At 38.3% G+C, this 21,412-nt stretch overlaps 1 protein-coding gene across 1 annotated transcript in view; it reads left to right on the forward strand.

Annotated features, from left to right (window-relative positions):
• PDE10A (phosphodiesterase 10A) overlaps nucleotides 1-21,412 on the forward strand; it is a 194,471-nt gene that overhangs the window by 76,222 nt on the left and 96,837 nt on the right. The window contains exon 2 of the mRNA XM_056344009.1: nucleotides 3,462-3,590. Coding sequence (XP_056199984.1) covers nucleotides 3,462-3,590 — 129 coding nt within the window. The remainder of the gene's footprint in view (nucleotides 1-3,461; nucleotides 3,591-21,412) is intronic.

The following is a 21,412-nucleotide window of genomic DNA, read 5'->3' on the forward strand; positions in this document are numbered from 1 at the left end:
CTGATGGACAAGAATAAGAGCAGTCTTGGCATCACTGGAGGTGATGGGAAGCTCCCTGTTGTGTAGAGTGTGCTGTGGAAATAGTAAACATAGACTATTCTTTCTACTAGTCTGTGAGCCCAATAGTAGTAAGGGGAGAAGAAAGGAGTAGTGGAGAAATATTTCTAATGTGGATGCATGTAGAAAAGTTTACTGCCCCAAATACTTCAGACCAGTACATTAGTAACAGAAAAGTTAATAACCAGCATTGGCTTGTGCTTTGTTTGTTTGTTTTGAATTTGTAAATGATACTTGATTGGCTTGATAAACCTTTGGTTCCTGAGTTTGGGGGTGTTATAGTTTGGTTTATTCAAATGTTATTAATCATTGCCTCTGAATTCTCAATTTTTTTTTTTTTTTTTTTTTGTATTTCAGAATTAAAAGATTACAACAGATCAATGTAGAGGTCGATAATATTTAGCAAAAATATATGTACGAGTTTTCAGGAACATGTGAGTGTTCAAGAAAGCAAGTGTGTCCATCATTGAACCTATGCATATTCTCATGTAAAATTCTTATTCTTACATGCATTTTACAATGTAGAAGGCTTTATATATGACATAAAATAGTTGTTTATCCACAGCTGTAAAACACTCTTACGTTCAAGCTTCTTTAGAACACTCCTTTGCCTTGAGGTACATAAACAACAAAAAGTTTAAGCTTCTTCTGAAAGGCTACTTTCTATTAACGTTACATTTTGTGAAGTTACAATGTGTTCTTGCTCTTGCTGGTTTCGGTTGTGGATTTTGTGTGTGTGGTTGTAGCAGGGATTTTTCAACCCAGTGGCCTAACAGGAGGACGGATAACTCTGCTTTAGTCTGTGTAGAAAATAAGTTCAAGTTACTCCTTTTTTACTCTGCAAATGCAGTTGCAAATCCTGTTCTGCCTGCTCCCATCTACAAATCTGACATTGAAAAAACACATCTGCACAGATGCCTTCAGTGAAATAAAGGAGGGTAATTTAAAGGCCGTTGTAGGATTTCTTATATCAGCTGCATGAATCACTTCTCTGTATAAGGTTAAACCAGAATTTTCACCCTCAGGTGCAGAATATCTGGAATGGAAATTAAACTTGGGACATGTAGATGAAAATCTTATTTCAAATTGACATTTTATTGATTTTTGATGTGTATGTTACAAAACCCACAACCCATAAAGATTTGAATCAAGGAAGTATATCTTTGAAATCAAGGTACACAGAATGCATGCATAAGAAAGTTAAGGTTATTTTCACTGAAAACACAAATCATCCCTTGTACAATTTCAGTTGCTAATTTTACAAACTTTTCATTTCCTTGTTTCTTACCAGAAGCAAAAAGTGTTTGCTTCCGGTCTAAAGACAACTGGGAAGCAGCAAGCGTTTTGTGACAAACCTGTATTGATCATTTTTCATCCAGAACTTAAAGGCAGATACATTTTGATGACTTAATGATGGTTAACTCTGGTAAATCTTTGAAATGCTATATTCTTTATTAATGATTCTCCAAACATGTTTTCTTTTCAAATTCTATTACTATGAAATTAGAAAGACTTAAACTTTCAAGGTATCATGTTTTTCGTAGTTGAGCAAATGGCAGACTTAGATTAGTTGGTCTGATTGGCTGAAAAATCTTTTCATTCATGTGGCATGTACTTCTTTATAGATGAATTGTGATGTCAATTTACAAACTATCACATCAGGTTAAGCAGTCAAAGTTGTGGGATTTTGTTTGTTTGTTTTCGTCCCACTTGCTGGTCATCTCCTGATCTTACTGACTTAGGAAGAGCCTTTTCTTCTTTACTAATGAAAAACGGGATGCTCACTTAGCTTTCTTAATTCAAGTGATACAGATCTGGAGAGTCTTGCCTAAGTGGGAATATTGTTATCTGAGTCTATGATACCTACCAGGAACAGCCACCTGTGTGGATTAAGAGAAAGGGTGTTTTAAACCAGGTTTGGGCTCATGGGGGCTGATGTGGGAATGATGTGGTGCAGTTGGTGTGGGGAGAGTGGCATGTGTGGCTGGAATCAGCAGGCGGGAGTTGTTGGTTTCTGTTCTGGTATTGTTTCCTGAAGGCTTTCATAGTAACATTGGTAAGATATCTTAAAGGTTACAGTCATTGACTAGCATTTGAATTACACTGTAGCTGTTTTCAGCATGTTCTGTTACTGTGTGAAGAATAAAATAAGAAAATTGATCTTATTTTATAGCATTAATACTCTCCAAAAGAGGCCAGCATTTTTCGGAGGGGAGTTTCGCTTCTGCTGAACCTAGGCTGTTTTCTGTGGAGGATTTATAATTACGCTTATATACATATAACACAAGAGGAAAAGGCGTTTTTAGAGTCATTACAGTGATTGTTACTTACCCCCTCAAATGTCACTGAGGCTTTTGTACTTGGGGTGCCCGCTCCCTTTGTGGCAACCTGGAACTTAGTCCCTCGGGACAGGTGTGCGTCCTTCCTGCCCTCCCTCAGAAACCCTCAGCACCCTTGGGTTCACCTCCCTGTGGCCAGTGGTTTTGCTGGGGGGATTTATGAAGAGTATGATCATAGAACCATTCAGGTTGGAAAAGACCTTTGAGATCAACAAGTCCAACCATTAACCCGGGACTGCCAAGCCCATCACTAAACCATGTCTCTAAGCACCACATCTACAATTTTTTTAAACGCCTCCAGGGATGGTGATTCCACCACTTCCCTGGGCAGCCTGTTGCAATGCGTGACCACCCTTTCAGTGGAGAAATTTTTCCTAATATTGAATCTAAACACCTTGGCACAACTTGAGGCCATTTCCTCTTGTCCTTGTAATGTTATGAATTTGGGAATTTGTTTATGATTGTCAGGGATCTGAGGTTCTGAGTTGTGCTTTTTTGTCCAAAATGTGTACTGGAGTATATAAACGTGCACGTGAAAGCGGTTTATATTTCTGAAGTTACTTAAGTAACTGCAGTATTTAAAAATTGTGCTTGATTTTTTTGTTGCATAATAGTTATTGTTGTTTTGCTGCCACATGGAGTAAGAATACTGAATTTGATGGTCTACAAGAAATACCAGTTCACTTTCTTTTACTTTCTACTATCTCCTTCCCACCCACTTTCTTATTCAGTGTATCATCTTGCATATCATGGAAATAAGTAATTTTAGACTCATACTAATAAATTCCTTCCTGGCCATTTCTCCGAGTTAGCGTTTATGTGTACTCCTGTAGGGAACTTTTTGTACAAGGTACCTTGTATGGATAAGCTTTGCTTCTACTCTTTTCTATGACAGCTTATTTTTTGACTGGATATTGTTCTGTCTGGGAGGAGGCAATTTAAATAGCCTGCGTTCAATCAGTGTGTTAAAAAAACAAGAGTACTGATTGTCACTGGCATCTAGGTATTGTTGCATATGAGGAATTTCATGCCAATTATGTAATCAATTAATATTCTCTCTTTCAGGTTTAACGGATGAAAAAGTGAAGGCCTATCTTTCTCTTCACCCCCAGGTACTGGATGAGTTTGTGTCAGAAAGTGTAAGTGCGGAAACTGTGGAAAAATGGTTAAAGAGGAAAAATAATAGACAAGAAGGTAAGTCCTTCCTATTTGTGATTTATATTTAGATTTGAACAACTCAATTCTTATTTTTGGATTTAAAAAGGAAACCTAGTTTCGGTAAAACCTGTTATAATTTTATGTCTAGGTTCCACCATTTTTTCGAAGGCAAAAGAGGTTAACAATTTAAAAAAACTAAAAAGTTTTTTGAGCCTTTTCGTATTCCTATTTTTGAAAATACTGGTATTAATTTTGGAGGTGCAGTTTACCCATTTTGAGTTGCGAATGCTATTCTACCACCCCATAATATCTTACATCAGTGTATGTTTGGAGAACATACTTTGGTCTTCTTGGATCTAAAATTGTTGAGTCTTGGATTAAAATTATTCTGTACGTGCGGGATGTAAGCCTCAGTAAAATACTGGATCATCATCTCAAAAGTTCCTACTTGCAACATGTATTAAGTCAATTTTACATATGAACACAGAGGTTTTAAAGCAGCATGTTGAATTCTGGAGGCATTTCTGATGGGTTGAGTTAGGTATAATCCCTCACTTACGAGACCCAGAACTGTTCCTTATGAGTCAGCCTGGGTTAACAGTGGTTGTAAATTTTGTAATGATCTTAAATTTTGTGAGATTGTGTGCAAATGTAAGATTCATGCAATTCTAAAAGTTACTTGGAATGTACCAGGTAAAATGCCAAAGAGATTACCAAGAACGTGAGGAAAGAAACACTGGTTTTACTGTGTGTGCACATTGCTCTGTGCCTGACTTCTAAGGTGCTTGGTGTTTAAGTTCTGATGTTAATTCCCATTTTAAATGGAGGGTTTGATGCTACTTTCTAGAAGATAACTGAGTGTTTTCTGGATAATTATAGAAAAAAGAAAATGGTGAGCAAGTGACAGAAAGGGCTATATTGAGACAGATTTATGGTGGTGATGGCTATATGTCTAACACTAAGGTGATAGTACTTTTTTGTTGGTGCAAAGAGGTTATATAATGGAAGTGTGAAAGTATGTAGCAGTAGACCACCTGTTTGCTACTTTGTGGTTTACAGACTGCTCAGGATGTCATAATTTGTTATACTGTGTATATATATATATATGATATATGTAGATGTTATATATAAATAGTTACAAGCCACAATTGCAATTAGAAAAACACTCTTATGAATCGAGTGAATAAGTCATGGCAATGCTTTTTGCAGACAGAAGAGAAAGAAACAAATACTACTTATTTTAAAGAGCCTTGGTCCTGTGAAAATGATGATTTTCTCTAAGATGCTTGAAATCACTATAAGAAATTATTGCTTGTCTGAAATACAATTTACAGTCTGGGTCAAGGATCTCAATACTAAAACTGAACACTTGATAATAAAAGTGCTTTGGATAACATTTCAGCTTCAAGAATTTTGTATTGCTAAATAGAATTTATTACCAGTTGCTCACATTTTCAGGTTTTTGGGGTTTTTTTTTGTGTGTGTGACCTGAAAATACATTTTTGTGAAAGTACTTATAAAGTTTTTTGAGCTAACTACAAAACCAAAGTAACTTCTAACCATTGTTTTCATGAAGTTTTAATGTAACTGCAACAGTGTGATTAGTCTGTTGTGTTCTTAAACTTTAAAGCTTCTGTTTTGTGGCTAACACTACCCAAGCTGTGGAATTAAGTGTCAAACAATAGTTGCGCTATCATTATCATTCAGCCTTATATCTGTTATCGTCAAGCAGGTCTTTCTGTCTTCCCTTTTGCAGATGGTGATCTTTAAGGTAGCCTTATTTGTTACATTAAAGGCAGTTAAAGATGTGGCTTTCGTAGTGTTGGATTTTTAGATGAAAATGAGCAGAACCAGATCTAAAACTACACTAGTCCAGTAAAAAAGAAAAATTTGAATGCATGTTGTTTATAGAATGAAACAGATACTGATTAGCCTTATCTATGACTTTCTTCTAGAAAGATAAAGGCTATAGCTATATAAAATATATCTGATAACAAAACATCTTAATTTGTCAGAATGCAGCATTTTTAAGAAAGAAACTTGCTAGGTGATTTACTCAGTTTGTGTTATGTATGTACAAATCCTACTGCCTGAGTAATGGTGGTGGTCAGAAATGAGGAGGAGGAGATGGAACTGATTGGTGTCAGCATGAATCTGCACTGACTTAAAGTGAATGTGTAGACTAAGTCACTTTACATCAATAGGGGTGTAATGTTCCCTCTATCCCTCTTGCTTTAGCGTAGTCTACTTTACAGATGTTCACGTTATATAAAGTGATGCAGACAGAAGAATAAGCTTTGTTTTTATTAGAAAGTTGCCAGGCAGGAGAAACGCTGTTTTGAGATCTCTGGCTTAGTGTCTATACTCTTATATGCTGGTGACGCATATCAGTTGTTAACCTCGATGCAGAAATCGTGTCCTGCCTGATTTACAGGCATCCAGCTGTGTGTACTCTTCAGCCAAAAGTCAATGGGCCTGCAGCCAGGGTAATTTATCTGAATTTCATTAGCATGAACATGAACTAAAATGTCTGATTTGGACTTAAATGAACTGAAATTTATCTGTGACTGTGATTCACTGAATTGGGTACTTTAGATGGATTTTGTTTTTTTGTAAAAAACCCAAAGTATTAAAAAGGGAGGCAATCAGTAAGTACTGCAATGTTTAAAGGATAACTATATCCCAAAATATCATTAACTTTGTCATCAGTGTGTACCAGGTAAATCTTGTATCTGTCACAGTAAATGCTAGATTGAAAGATTGAAAGTCGTTCATGACAGGTTGATGGTGATCTACCTGGGATTATAGGATACATACATATATATATATATATATATAAAAATATTTTTTTTGTTAAGTATATTGGAGAAAACCTGCAAAGGTGGCATTGGGAAGGAATGTTGCCCATACTGATATTTGGGTATTTACTGCAACTTTTTGAACCCTGACTGTTATCTATCAATAAAATACATGCTCAAAACACACCCAGGTCTTATATTGTTCCACACAGCATTTCCAAACAACTCTATTTCTCAATAAACTAACACTTGAGTTTTAAATTTTTCGTGTCCAGATCATGGCTGAGTTAAGCAGGAAATGAATGAAATTGGAGCACAAACTGAACTGTGTCTCATGCAAAGTATTGTTGATTGGTTTTTGCAAGCAAAATTTAGCCAAGTAAGAGGGTGTCTTGATTAAAGAAACTAATTAGATATTTCTGGATTAATTTTAACTCCTTTTTAAAGTTGTTTGCATATTAGCTATGGAATAAACTTGTTTACAGATTAAGCCTGCTACTTGTAGTCTGAGGTCTGGTCTGTGCTTTATGCATTATTGCCTCATGGGTTTTTTTATGAAGTTTATAGATCAGAAAAATATTTTCATATAGATACGGTAGAAAGTGCCTTTGCTCTTATATCTAGTCTTACTTGAGGTGCTGGTGTAAGTGATACCTACAAGGTATATGATCTTCCTTTAAAGATTCATTAAAGGTACATCTTGATAGAAGATTTTTTTCAATTAAGAGTTAATCTGCCAGCAGGAGATCTTTTCTTTTCCAGATGCATAGATACAATATTTACAGAACTCACAAGACTTCTTCCATTTGTCCTGTTCCATATCATTCAAGCAAAAGTAAATGATGATAGTAGCAAGAGCCATAAGATTATGATGGTTTTAAGCTCTGATGTATAAATCCTCATCACCCAACAAATTTCTTAGAAAAAATATTTACCAACTTCAACCTTAATTACATTATTTGAAGCTTCACTGCCACAACGAGGTGGATAACACATTGATTACAGGCCAGATGCACATCTTTTACACTGCTGATACTGAATTTCACAGGTGTCTTTCCTAATTTTTTAATGGTGTGTTTGTATAGGAAGAAAAGACAAACTACTGACACAGAATTTCTACAGGGAAAGCTGCCTGTATCATCTCTTGTAGGAACAAAGTTATCACTTCCCTAAGGGAGTGGCCCTCATGTTCATCAAAATGCGTGGTCATTACTGCTCAATTACTGATGAATCTGGACACATCAATAACAGCTTTATGCCTTATTTTCTCCCAGCAGTATTTGCCAAAACCACATAAAGCTAGGTATAGTGGGAACTTAAGGTGTTTTCTATCACACAGATGCTGTGGTTAAGTAATTCTTAAATAGAGTATTTTAATTTTTTTTAAATGGATAATTGTATATAGAACAGTACATTCAGAACACAATATGACACTGATTACACACTGTCAGAAGTTACTGTCTGTTAAGTGCAGTGGACTTACTGCATTTACAGGAACCCAAGATTTCATAATTGACCTTTTTTTAAAAAAAAAAATAAAGAAATTAGAAAATTAATTGCTTAATATAATGTTAGTATGATATTGCTGTAATGTTTATTCGGGATGTATAGCCCTCCAGAAGATATTGCATATTTTCCTTGGCTTTTAAAAACAATATGATTGATTGTCTTAGGGTAAGTCCAAGGTACTGTCATCCCAATACTAGTATTTCCTTTTACAGACTTCATAATGTAATACCGGGCTATAACCTGCTGTACATTCAAGCAGGAAGAGAATGTATTATGTAGTGTGACCAAAATATTTAGCATTTTCTGATATTGCCTTACATGAGTTTTTTAAAGAGAAACATGAAATGACTTTTTAAAAGTAATTTTGCATACATTCTTTTATGGACTGTTGATTTTTCCTGTTGTGCTTTTCCATATCCATTAGATTTCCTGTCAGTATTAAATTAGTGCTGTTCAATAGATACACTGTTGCTAATATGATGCAAATCGTTAAATGAGTGAATTTGGTTTTCAGTTAGAGGACATTTGTGAACATTCAAAGTACTTTTCCTCCTTTTTTATTTATTATTATTACACAGTAAATCAAAGTGTATTCATTGCTGCTTTTATATAATTACAGTCTGGCTGACTGCAGGATAAAATGTAGTTATTTAAATGCATGGTTTTCTCATGGCATATCACATTCTTGAGTTGTTTCTTGTGAAACGAATACAATAACTTTGTGCGGGTTAGGAATTCAAATGAAGACCCAGTTCTGTCCTTTTTTTAGCCCAGCCATTTTGCTTTTTACCATTTTCCCCTTCCTTTCTACTACGTGCCCTAGTATTGGGCACAGGTGGCAGTCTGATTTGGTGCAGTGGATGGCTTTTTTTTGGCTAAGGGCTGGAACTGATTGTCGCTGGATACACTCATTCTTGTCATTTGGAAAATCACTCTAGTTTCCCTCTTGGTAGGAAATTGAGTAGGCTTCATGAGGAAAAAAGACACCTGCATAAAATCCCTCAGCCACATATTCCTTTAAGTCTTCCAATATACTTATATATGCATGTGTGTATATACATATATATGCATGCTTTAACAACACCAATGATAGCTTTCAGTGAGATAATTCAACATAGAAAGGATAGAGCTCTGTGCAGTTAAGTTAAAAACATTTACTTTTCTTAATTTGTACTCTGTGCTGAACTGAAGATTTCAGTGACTGAAGTGGTTCTGGTGCCTAAGCTAGTTTGTTTAAGCCTGAAACCACCTGTGATCTTTAGACAAAGAAGTCTTTTTTAAATTATTATTATATTTTACTAGAGAAAGGATTGGAGGAATAGAAGCCGTGGCAAAAGACTTCATCATACCCGGACTTTGAGACTATATACAGAGAAAGAGGTTTTTTTACTAGTCCTTTAAGAAGGCTAATAAGAAAAACTGTGCTAAGCTGCATCATTAAAATGTAAAACAAAAAAAAAAAAAAAAAAAAGTTCTGTGATCCAAAACAGACTGAAAATTATTTCTTTTCTGGTGCTGCAGTTTCAGATACTAATATATCAGTATAATGTGCTTTAAAATTTGCTATAGTCCTATGAGAAAGTAGTGAGTTTTAGAGAGATGTTGACGTGTGGCTCTATTTAGGGAGCAAGTCTGTGCTTAGGTATTTATTCTTAAGCAATACTGAAGTACACATTTCTACAATAAATCATAGTTATTCCTTTATTTACTTTTTTGAATAGGTAACTCATTCCTGTATTTAAATGATGCTGTGTAGAGGAATGTTATTTGCACTTTGGCTAAGGTTGTTAAATATGTGAAAGGATGGCTAACAAGCATTTCCATAAGCAGTGGTAGGATATATGAAAAGATATATGTAAGCAGGAAGAGTATATGTATGCTAAATGTATGTCAGCTTGCTGCCAGAATTAAAAAGAAAAAAAAAAAAGGAGCCTATGCTTGATTTGTTAGTTTTTGAGGATTGTGGATTTCCACACTAGCTAATCAGAAATACCTGTTCTGTAGCCTAGGGTAGTAGTTGTAGCCATGTAGATGAAGGATACTCAGAAGCTGGAGTCTATCATGTTTTGATACTCCACAGCTTGCTGCAGTTCTGTCATCTCTCCAACCTAGGCAAGAGGAACTGATACATCAGCATGTTAATGACCTCCTTGATTTATAATTAGGCTGTCTTAATATTTCATTGATGCTGCAGACATACTGTTTCATTCCGATGCAGCCCTGCTGTGCTTATGTTAGTGGTATCCAAGCAGGCAACAAAGACTTGCCAGAAAGCGAGAATGAATGTGGGAGTGATTTGAGTAACATGGGACTTGCACCATTGACACAATAGTAGTAGCTCTTAATGCTTCTTATTAACCCAACCCTACTATTTAAATATTTTGATGCCTTTCTTGGAATTTTTTTTCTTGAGATAATACAGAAAGGATGAATCCTCCAGACCCATTCCCCCAGTACAAGTGGCATAATTGCTTACTCTCTTCTTCTCTTCCCTCAGCATCTGCTAATGGCCAGTTGGAGACAAGATGTTGGGCTAGCTGGTCCTGTTGGTCTGAACCAATGTAGTTATGACACTGACAGGTGCTACTTTTCTGGGATAATATCCAGACTGATAAAAGTTGTCTTTATTGAATGTTTTTCCTGGAAAAGTTGCAATAATATCCGGGGGCTTGACTGCATAGACCCTGTTCCTCTGTGTATTTGGTATAGTCCTGACTTCCATAGAGACAAAACTGATTGGTAGATTTTTGTATGGAGTAGTTTACAAGTTGCCATCTTTCATGTGTCCAGAAAGTTTATGTTAGTGTATGTTGTTATATCAGTATTTCAGAGGCAGACAAATGAAGCGATGGCACTCCCCAGACCTGTTTTAGTCCAGATGATGAAAATGGCATACATCCATCACGGGTGCAGAACAATTTTGGACCTTACTTCTGGGGAGACTGTTGCATTGTGTTACTGCTTTTAAAAATTATTTTATTCCTGTGTCATTTCCTGAAAAAGTCGGTATAAATACCCAAGGTCAAATTATTTCTTTCCTGTGTGTCCAGTTCAATGAGGTCTTTATTGTTTTCCCTGAGTTAATCAGAAGAGAGCCATCTTAGAAGAGGGTTCGTTTTGGCTGTGAAAATATTGAGAAGTTAGTGAAAAAGTTTCTCTCTGTTGTGTTGTCAGGCTGTTCCTTTGGGCAGAAAAAATGGTTAGTGGAAAGGATATATAGATTGGATAGATCAGAAATTGTTTTTACGTACTGTTAGTACAGAAGTATTGAGCAGTGACCCCTTGATAGATGGTACTGAGGTCTTGAGTGGCGGTGATGTGTTTTGATTAGTATGTGTCTTAATGCTGAAGCAGTTACTGATTTTATTCTTTATTATTTGAATGGCTATCACTAGCAAACTCCGAACAACTGCAAAAATAAGCCTGATTAGTTGAACATGTTTCTAGATTGTTTTCTTCTAATTTGCTGAAGTATGTGAGAGTTTATTGTCTGAAAAAAAATTTTTGAGTGGGTCAGGTGGAGGTGATTTTTCTGGTTTTTTTTCAAGGAGCTCTCCTGCATATTTAGAATTGTTTAGGTGGTCACAGATTTGCAGAGGGTAATCCTTTAATGATGAGATATTTGGTCTTAGGAAGTAGACGTCACTGCTTGGTCTGAGTTCCCTCTTGAACTAGTCATGTTAATCACATTATATCTAGAGGAATTATTCTCAACATGTACTTAAACTGATGTTTGTTGTGTCTGTTAGGCTTGAATTAGGAATTTTTTATGGCTTTTTTTCTGTCTGCTCAAGAGTACTGCTTCTCCTTATTTATAAGACTTGCTTCACTGAATCATTTTCTGCCTGTACCTGCTAGTTGTATTAGAAAGTAAAAAGACTGTGATTTTTGTCATCTTTCAATTTTTCAAGTGAATGAGGGCATGGAGCTTCTTTTAGTATCTTACGATACTAAACCAGTATCATAATACTTATTAATATTTAGAAGAAACAAGTTTCCCACTTTTATTATTGTTTGTCATCAATTTGTGTTTTGAACCTTTTCAGATTATCAATGTCTTCTGTAAAGTGTGGGCAGTGTAAGAGATGCAGTATTGCAATAGGGCTCATTAGTACTGTATGCGATACAAAGCCATTTCCTTCCTATGCAGGACAGTAGTCCTTAATGTGTCTGGCCCTTCTGCTCTTTGTTTTCAGTTTTTTTCCCTCCTGTACATGGGAACTTTGGTTTCAGAGTAAAAATCAAGCGAGCAAAAGAAAAAAAGAAGTCTCCCAGTAATTTATGGAGAAGGTCCGTTCCAATCATATGTGTAGAGACTGTATACCCACATAGCCAGAACTTTTTAGTAAGGAATATTTATGGCGATGTGAGCTAACCTGTTTTTCCTGCATTAAAATGGAGTAGGAACATTCCCGTGGTCTGTAAGCTGAGAAACCAATAAATAAGAACAAGAGACTAGTCATTAACTGTTATGGGACAGTAGCATTTAATCCAAGTGTAACAGTATTAATTTAGGAAATGTTGGCTAGACAAGACCTGTAATATTTACCGATATGGATAAAGAGACAAAATGTAAAATAATCATGTACATTAACATGGCTTGTTCTATCCATTAAATGACACTTGCATCTTTGGTGAAATGGTATGTGACCATGCCGTTTAATAGTCTGTTACACTACATATGCACAAAGAAATGACGAGTAACATATTTGTTCATGGATGTTCTGTATGCGAGTAGTGAAAACTCAGTTCAGCAAAGTTCTTGATACCTTGATATATAATGTATGTGTAAAACTTCTGCCATCTCTTTTATATTCCAGAAAGTACAGGAAGCCCCGAGGATCAGTGAAAATTCATCTTTTACCGTGGCGATAGCTAGTTGGATGTAAATGATGACATAGTCTGTAAAGGGATGATTTTATGTTCCTGTGGATGGAAGAAAATAATGGTATTTGTCTTAACATCATGTTGGCTCTTGGTGAAGATTTTCTGCAGAAAGTTTACTTCTGAAACTGCTCTATTGTATTAAGGCTTGGAATTCAGATTGTAAAGACAGAAAAGTAAAACACAGACACGAGTATATTCATAGTACGGGCTTAATGAAGACTATAAATTTTCAGTGTGTCATCCTATAGTGATTTAGATAAGGATGGTGGTATTTCAGTTACTTTATCCTTCAAAGTATCTATGATTACATAAGAATTTTAGACAACCACAGGACAATAGTATATCAGATTTAGTGCAGCTGATTCAGAAAGTGCACTACTCATGGTGAGTCATAGATAATAATTTTGTTTGTCACAGAATCACAGAATGGCCAGGGTTGGAAGGGGCCTTTGGAGATCATCCAGTCCAACCCCCTGCTAAAGCAGGTTCTCCTAGAGCAGGTTGCACAGAGTTGTGTCCAGGTGGGTTTTTGAATGTCTCCAGAGAAGGAGACTCCACAGCCTCTCTGGGCAGCCTATTCCAGCGCTCTGTCACCCTCAAGGTAAAGAAGCTCTTCCTCATACTCAGATGGAACTTCTTGTGTTTCAGTTTGTGCCTGTTGCCTCTTGTCCTGTTGCTGGGAGCTACTGGAAAGAGCCTGGCGCCATCCTCTTGACACTCACCCTTAAGATATTTGTAGACATTGACAAGATCCCCTCTCAGTCTCCTCTCGTCCAGGCTGAACAGGCCCAACTCTCTCAGCCTTTCCTCATAAGGGCGATGCTGCAGTCCCTTGATCATCTTCACAGCCCTCCACTGGACCCCCTCCAGTAGTTCTCTGTCTCTCTCCCTTGACCTGGGCAGCCCAGAACTGGACCCAGCACTCCAGATGGGGCCTCACCAGGGCAGAGTAGAGGGGGATGATCACCTCCCTTGACCTGATGGCCACGCTCCTCCTGATGCACCCCAGGATCCCATTGGCCTTCTTGGCCACCAGGGCACACTGCTGGCTCATGGGCAGCTTGTCACCCACCAGAACTCCTGGGTCCTTCTTCACAGAGCTGCCTTCCAGCAAGTCATCCCCCAGCCTGTACTGGTGCGTGGGCTTGTTCCTCCCCAGCTGCAGGACCCTACACTTGCCTTTCCTGAACTTCATTAGGTTCCTCTCTGCCCAACTCTCCAGCCTGCCCAGGTCTCACTGAATGGCAGCGCAGCCTCCTGGTGTGTCAGCCACTCCTGCTGGCTTTGTATCATCAGCAAACTTGCTGAGAGTGCACCTTGTCCCCTCATCCAGGTCATTGATCAGTAAGCTGAACAGGACTGGACCCGGTAGTGACCCCTGGGGAACACCACTAGCTACAGGCCTCCAGCCAAGCTCTGTGCCGTTGATCACAACCCTCTGAGTTCTGCCATTCAGCCAGCTCTCAGTCCACCTCACTGCCCACTCATCTCCCCCACCTCCTGAGCTCACCTATGAGGATGTTATGGAAGGCAGTGTCAAAAGCCTTGGAGAGGTGAAGGTAGAAAACATCCACTGCTTTCCCCTCACCTACCCAGCCAGTCATTCTATCAGATTGGTCAGGCATGATTCCCTCTTATGAATTGGCTGTTCCTGATGACCTTCTTTTCCTCCACATGCTCTGAGATGACCTCCAGGATGAGCTGTTCTTTCCAGAGGTGAAGGTGAGGCTGATAGGCCTGTAGTTTCCTGGGCCCTGCTTCTTGCCCTTTTTGAAAACTGGAGGGACATTGGCTTTCCTCCAGTCCTCAGACACCTCTCCTGTTCTCCATGACCTTTCAAAGATGATGGAGAATGGCTTGGCAATAACATCTGCCAGCTCCCTCAGCACTTGGGGCTGTATCCCATGAGAGCCCATGGATTTTTGGGTGTCAGGTGTGCTTAAGTGATCTCTAACCTGATTGTCCTTGACCAAGGGGAAGTCTCCCTTTCTCCAGACATCCTCTCTTGCCTCCAGGGTCTGGGATTCCTCATGGATGGCTTTGGCACTGAAGACTGAAGCAAAGGCAGCATTCAGTAACTCTTGCCTTCTCTTGTGTCCTTCATCACCACAACACCCACCTCATTCAGCAGCTGGTCTGCATTTGCCCTTGTCTTCCTTTTCTTCAAGTACATAAGTAGGTAGACCTTCTTGTTGCCCCGACTTCCCTTGCCAGATTTAATTCCAAATAGACCTTACCATTCCTTGTTGCCTCCCTGCATGGTCTCACCACACCCCATATTCCTCCCAAGTGGCCTGTCCCTTTTCCACATCCCATAAACTTTCTTCCGTTTGAGGTTTGCCAGAAGTTCCTTGCTTGTCCATATAGACCTCCTGTCCCCATTGCTCATTTTCATACTTGAAGGGATGCACCTATCTTGAGCTTGGAGGAAGAGATGCTTTAATGTTACCCAGGTCCCTTGGACTTGTTTGTAGAAGGCCATAATTGACTTCCTCTTTCTGATCAGGTGGCCTGTAGTGTGGCCGACAGTGTCCCCCATGTTGGCCTGCCCCTGAATGTTTACCCGTAAAGCTCTCCACTCATTCTGCATCCACCCCTTGATAGATTCCAGTTGCTCCCTCACATAAAGAGCAACTCCACCACCTCACCTTGCTGGCCTGTCTTTCCTAAAAATTACATAGCCACCCACAACAGCACTGCAGTCATGCGAACTGTTCCACCATGTCTCTGTAATTACAGTGAGGATCATGACCCTGTGACTGCACACAGATCTCTAATTCTATATGGTTGTTTTCCATGCTGCATGCATTGGTATACACGCATTTCAGAGAGGTAATTAAACACACAAATTTCCCCAGGAGGGGTGCAAGAGGATCCACCATAGTGATGCACACCCTTGAGGTGTTTGGCCTTCTGGTTCTCACCTTGGGAGGAGCAAAGGAACATGTGTCACTGCTCTGGTTGGCCTGACTTATTCCCCAGCTGGATGCAATGGCATGAGCATTGCCACTTTGGACACCATCCCCTGAATGTCCTACTGGTCATTGGTAGGTCAAGTGCTTTGAAGAGTTACCTTTGTCCAAAAATTACTTTTTCATATTATGCATAGTGAAATAAATCCTGACAATTAACTTTCAATTAGATGATAATAAACTACTTTTTTTTTTTCCCTTTTGCATGTCTTATGAATGAATGTTAAATTACATTCCCACTTCATTCAGGAAGAGGAAGGTCTAAGCATGACTCCATTCCCACTGGCTTACTGCTATACATTCCCTAACTTACAGCTTCAGGTGATGATACTTGTTTAAGTACGTTACAGGAGGGAGACATGTATTGCACACAAATGAATCCTGCTACCTCTGTTTAATTGCCATAGAGTTTTGTTGAAGGAAGACTTAAGTCACAAATATTACTCAAATACTTCGAAGATATTATTAAGAATGTAGATGGAAATAATTTGCTTCAAAATGTGCACTCAACGTTCAGATAACAAACCCCAGTGTAACCCACAAAGGTTTGAGATGAACTTTCTTCAGTGATATATGAAGATATATGTATCAGATAAAAAGACCTCCTAAAGATTATTAAGTTGCTAAAAACTGGGTATTATGCTATAGAAATGCCTAGGCAACTTTCACTACAGAAGTCAGTAGTCTGAGAGGAATTTTTATTTTTATAAGCTTTCTGGAAAAATGGGTGCATAATAGAATGAGCCAGCAGTGTGCCCAGGTGCCCAGGGTGGCCAACAGCTTTTACTGGAAACAGTGTGGCCAGCAGGACAAGGGAAGTGATTGTCCCCCTTTACTCAGCACTGGTGAGGCTGCATCTCTGATCCTGTGTCAGTTTTGGGCCACTCATTACAGGAGGGATGTAGAGGTGCTGGAGCATGTCCAGAGATGGGCAACAGAGCTGGTGAAGGGTCTAGAAAACAAGTCCCATAGGGGAGCAGCTGAGGGAACTGAGGTGGTTTAGCCTGGAGAGGAGGAGGCTTGGAGGGACCTTATTGCTCTCTACAACCACCTGAAAGGAGCTTGTTGGCAGGTGGGGTTCGGTCTCTTCTCCCAGATAACTAGCAACAGGACAAGAGGAGATGGCCTCAAGTTATACCAGGGGAGGTTTAAATTGGATATTAGGGAAAATTTCTTCACTGAAAGGGCTGTCAAGCATTGGAACAGGCTGCCCAGGGAAGTGGTTGAGTCACCATCCCTGGAGGTGTTTAAAAGACGTGTAGATGTGGCACTTAGGGACATCGTTTAGTGGTGGGCTTGCAGTGTTAGGCTAACAGTTGGACTTGATGATCTTAAAGGTATTTTCCAGCCTAAATGGTTCTATGATAAGGTTTCAGGCATACTGATAATTAAAACCAGGTGTATAAAGACTCAAAAGAATCTTGTAAAGTTGAATAACTGAGTAATAAAGAATCAGATAAAAGTTAGTTTTGACTGCCTCTGAGGCCAAGTTATATTGCATAAGTCATGTCTACAAGGCTAAAGTACTTGTCCCTCCCTCTCAAACAGAACATTGCATCCAAGCCGCCTCCTGGAATGGTCTTGGGCATGTGCTCGTCTTCTCATGTGAGCCCATATGTTGTTTTGGGAAAGTGCAAATTGGCAAGGTCCAAGCCACGCTGTGGGTACAGTCTGTCAATCAGGTACTAGTGGTGGTCAAGCCCAGTCTCCACCCTGTTTCCTGTGTTACTTTAGGAATAGCTTGAATTAGCTAATGCAGCTCAAGGAGAGGAGCTAGGAATACAGTGGAAAAATCAGTCGTTAGGGTTTAGCAACAGATAGATAGTTCACCAAATACAACCAAACAGGAATCATCTTTTAAGTCGTCATGGAAATTCACAATTAATTTGAAGTTCAGGTGCTCTGAACAGGTAAAGTCACCTTCTCAGGATACACAGAAGTGCAAAGATGACCAGATGTGTAGAAGTCAATAATCTGTATTTCTGAAAGTCCAAAAAACAAACAAGAAAGGAAGCATTTTTTTTAAATGTAGATCTTTTTTGTTGATCCAATGCTAACAGTTCTATCAGCACAGCTGAGGGGGGCAATGAACTGTTTGACTAGCACCATGTGAGGACTTGGAGGAACCACTTATCCTGACATTGTCAGTGGAGAATGTACTTGGATAACATCAGACTGAGTTTAATTATGTTTAATTATTTTAATCATTTAGACATTTTGAGTGAAAAGAGTGACTATTGATTATGGAACAGGAGGAGACTGTGGGTTGTAAGCTTCTCTGTGTCTGAGAAGGGTAGGTCTTTTTTTTTCCCCTGTAGAATACTTAAGGCTCAGGTGCAAGGAGGTTTTGGGAGAAATTATAATGGGGTGCAAAACTGGTATCAACTGGTGTTGAGTCAGTAACAGCTATATATTTTATTTGAAGGATTTGTCCTCTTTAAGCATCAGGACTGAAAAGCTAAAAAGAATTAGTTCTTAAAAGAATAATCTTTTCTCAACAGTAATGTTGAGTTTCTGTTCTTTATATATAAATTCCATGAAGACCTTTATGTCCATTGAACTAAATATATGACATTAGTATCCGTATATCTTGTATTCTTTTGTAGGGGGCTTGTGGGGATGGCGGAGGGAGGTTAGCAAGGTCTGACTGTTTTGCACTAGGTAGTGTATCTAGTTCAATTCAGCCACAAACAGATCCCCACTCCTGATAACACTATTACCTCTTTATAAAGCCTGCCTTGCTTGTTATCTTTACACTGTAATGACTTTTATGCTGCTGCTGCCAAACAGAGGGAGATTCTTCATTCTGCAAAAGACCTAAACTGTAGACAGTTGAGATTTACCTTTTCCATGAGAGAAGAACTGAAGAGTACCCCACAAAATAAATTGGCTACAAATCTGAAACAACAGGACATCCCTTTTCATACAACCCATGCCTAAATTTTGAACTCATTAGCATACGATATTTTAGATGTTAAAAATGTAAATGGTTTCAAAAAGTGATTAGACACATTCCAAGAAAGAAATACTTCATCAAGAGCTGTTACATACTATGAGCCTGATGCAACCTCCAGCTGAGAAAATTCATAAGCATCTGATTGGTCTAAGAACGTACTGGAGTAAGTATATGCCATACATCTGTAGTCAGTGCTCTCTCTCCTTTTCATATAGTTTTTTCATATTTTTTTTGTAATGAGCTGTTACTAGCTGTTGTCATAGATCATGATCTCGAGCAGATGGACTTTTAGTTTACCAGAGTAGGACCGTTCTTTATCATTACGCTTCTGCTGCCTCTCTGGGATTTGTATACTATCCAGTGTTAGAAGTGTGAGTCAAGTTGGCTTAATAAGACATTTGAATATGCTGAAAAAGAAATTGTGGTTTTATATTATGATACCTTTTTTATGGATCTTTTTAAATAAGCCATAAGAGATCTTTCCAGTTGTAAAACTAAGGTGTCTTTCAAACCCTTTGGAGACAGCACCTTATCCTAACTCGTGTTGCTTAGCTGCAGTACTGAGCTAAATTATCTTATTCTGTCAACCTGCACTATGCAGAGATACCCGTAGGTGATGACTGTGAATCTTCCTTAGTATGCAGAAAAAAAAAAAGAAAAGTATTTTATCTTCATCCAGTTGAAATTGCTGAGTAACACTGAGCAATAGAGTAACTCTTACACACTTTTTTTTTTTCTTTTTAATGCAAAGCTAGAATGTTTTGTGTGCTTGATTGGCTGTTTAGCTATACAGAAGGGAGCTCTTTTATAGGGTGCTTGGTCCTTACCCCGAAGTGCTACAATTTAATTTCATTTGTCATTAAGTATGGCGAGTGAAAGGGAAGAAGATGATTGTGTTGATGAGGAACAAGAGTTAGGAAATTAGTAAGACACAATTCAATAATAGGTGTGGGAGGTGGAATGTGTGTAAATTTTTGAAGGATTTGGGTGTAACAGTGACATTGGCTTTTGGTGATTGGGGCGGGGAAGTGATAACAGACCTGTTACAATTATACTAACTCAGTTCCAGTAGGTTCCTTGTGAAAATGCAGGAATAACTTCATGCAGTCATCAGGTATTTGTATAGCAGTAGAGAGATGTTCATTGCTGAGGACTTGCTGGGCAGTGATTTTAGTAGTGATTTTAGATTTACTATAGAATGCTTGTGGAAGCTTATCAAAACAACTCTTAAACCTGATAACTATATGGTGACCCATCTTTTTGAATCAGTTGCATGACCCACACAGTGAACACCTCTTTAGGACAGGAGGAGGTTACTTCATCTGAAGTTTTAAGTTACTGGAATATGCTCTTTTTGCATTGTATAACCTGGGAAGCTATGTCACTGTGACACCTGCTGGTTTATCATCATACATTTATTTCATGGTAGATCATATAAATGTGGTTTAGGATTAATCTGAATTTTCCCTATTGCTTGTTACTTTTCTTAAGCAAAATTTTAGTTCTACAAATGATAGTATGTTTTTACAGTTACGCACTGTTACCAGATTGCCTTTTCCAACACTTCTCTGTTGTGGGTTGGTTTTTTTCCTCTTTTTCTCTTTCTATCAAAAACTTTTGGTTGCACTGATTAATAATAGTTATCAAATTTTGAATCATCATAGTCTGAGCAGGTCTTGAAAAAAACTAGTCTCTTCAAAATGCTTGGTGTTTCCATTCACAACAGGTGGCATAGAGTAGTATTGGAGAGGCACAAAACCATAAGAAACCCGAGAAATACTGTTGTCTGATATGGTCCAGTACAGCATCTTTTACTGACCATTTTCAGAGCTGAGTACTGATTAATAGCCACTAGTCCTTGATGGCAGTTTTGTGTTTCACAAATAAGTCTTTATGATTGGAGAATGGATAGACTCAGATTTGGGAATACTTACTGCAACTGTATGTTTTCTCACAGACAGATTTATTTAAGTCTTGCCAAGATTGGCCCTTAGAAATGGGGACATAAATAAGGTGTTTTTATTTCACCAAACCTGTGCTTTTTTTCCTGGATGTTGTAGGTTAATTGAACATTTTCTTTGCAGTGTGACAGTGGAGGTGATGTTCCTGTTCGCAGATGTGGATGACTTGTCATCATTCTGAACTTGTTATTTGTTATTTTATGTGGCTGTCCATCCCTTAATTATCTGGAGGTGCTTCTGGAGCACTTCTAGGAATATAGAAATGCTGACAGAATCCAGAAATGCTTTTGGGCTCAGCTGAAACAAACTCATTGGGCAGGTTTCTGATACTTAGCAGACCCAATTTTTAAATTTTTTTTTTTAATAGGAACAATGAAAGAAGCAAAGCTATATATACAGAATCTTCTGGAATAAATGCCAGTCTGGAAGTTCAACTTTTTTTCCTTTCTTATTTTTCTTTTGTAAATCTGTAGCTAAAGAGAGAGAAGATATTTGATTTAACTTCTCTTCATTCTCAGTAAATGTGCATAAGATCTTGGATAAATATATCTTAGTACTTGGGACTTGTTTTTCTGTATTTCTGTGATGCATCTTTAAATACACACTAATGGCGTATTTCAAATAATACAGTATTTTCTCTGCAAGTTTTCTCAACTCCAGAATGTCTTGAGTTTTTGAAGAGCTCTCTCTTCTACAGACTGTTAAGAAATTATTGCCTTTTCCTGAGTGATTGCCTCTATGTAGACCTTCTCTTCAGGCTTTGAAACCAACACTT

This window comes from Falco biarmicus, chromosome 6, assembly GCF_023638135.1.
Source record: "Falco biarmicus isolate bFalBia1 chromosome 6, bFalBia1.pri, whole genome shotgun sequence".
NCBI classification, from domain to species: Eukaryota; Metazoa; Chordata; class Aves; order Falconiformes; family Falconidae; genus Falco; species Falco biarmicus.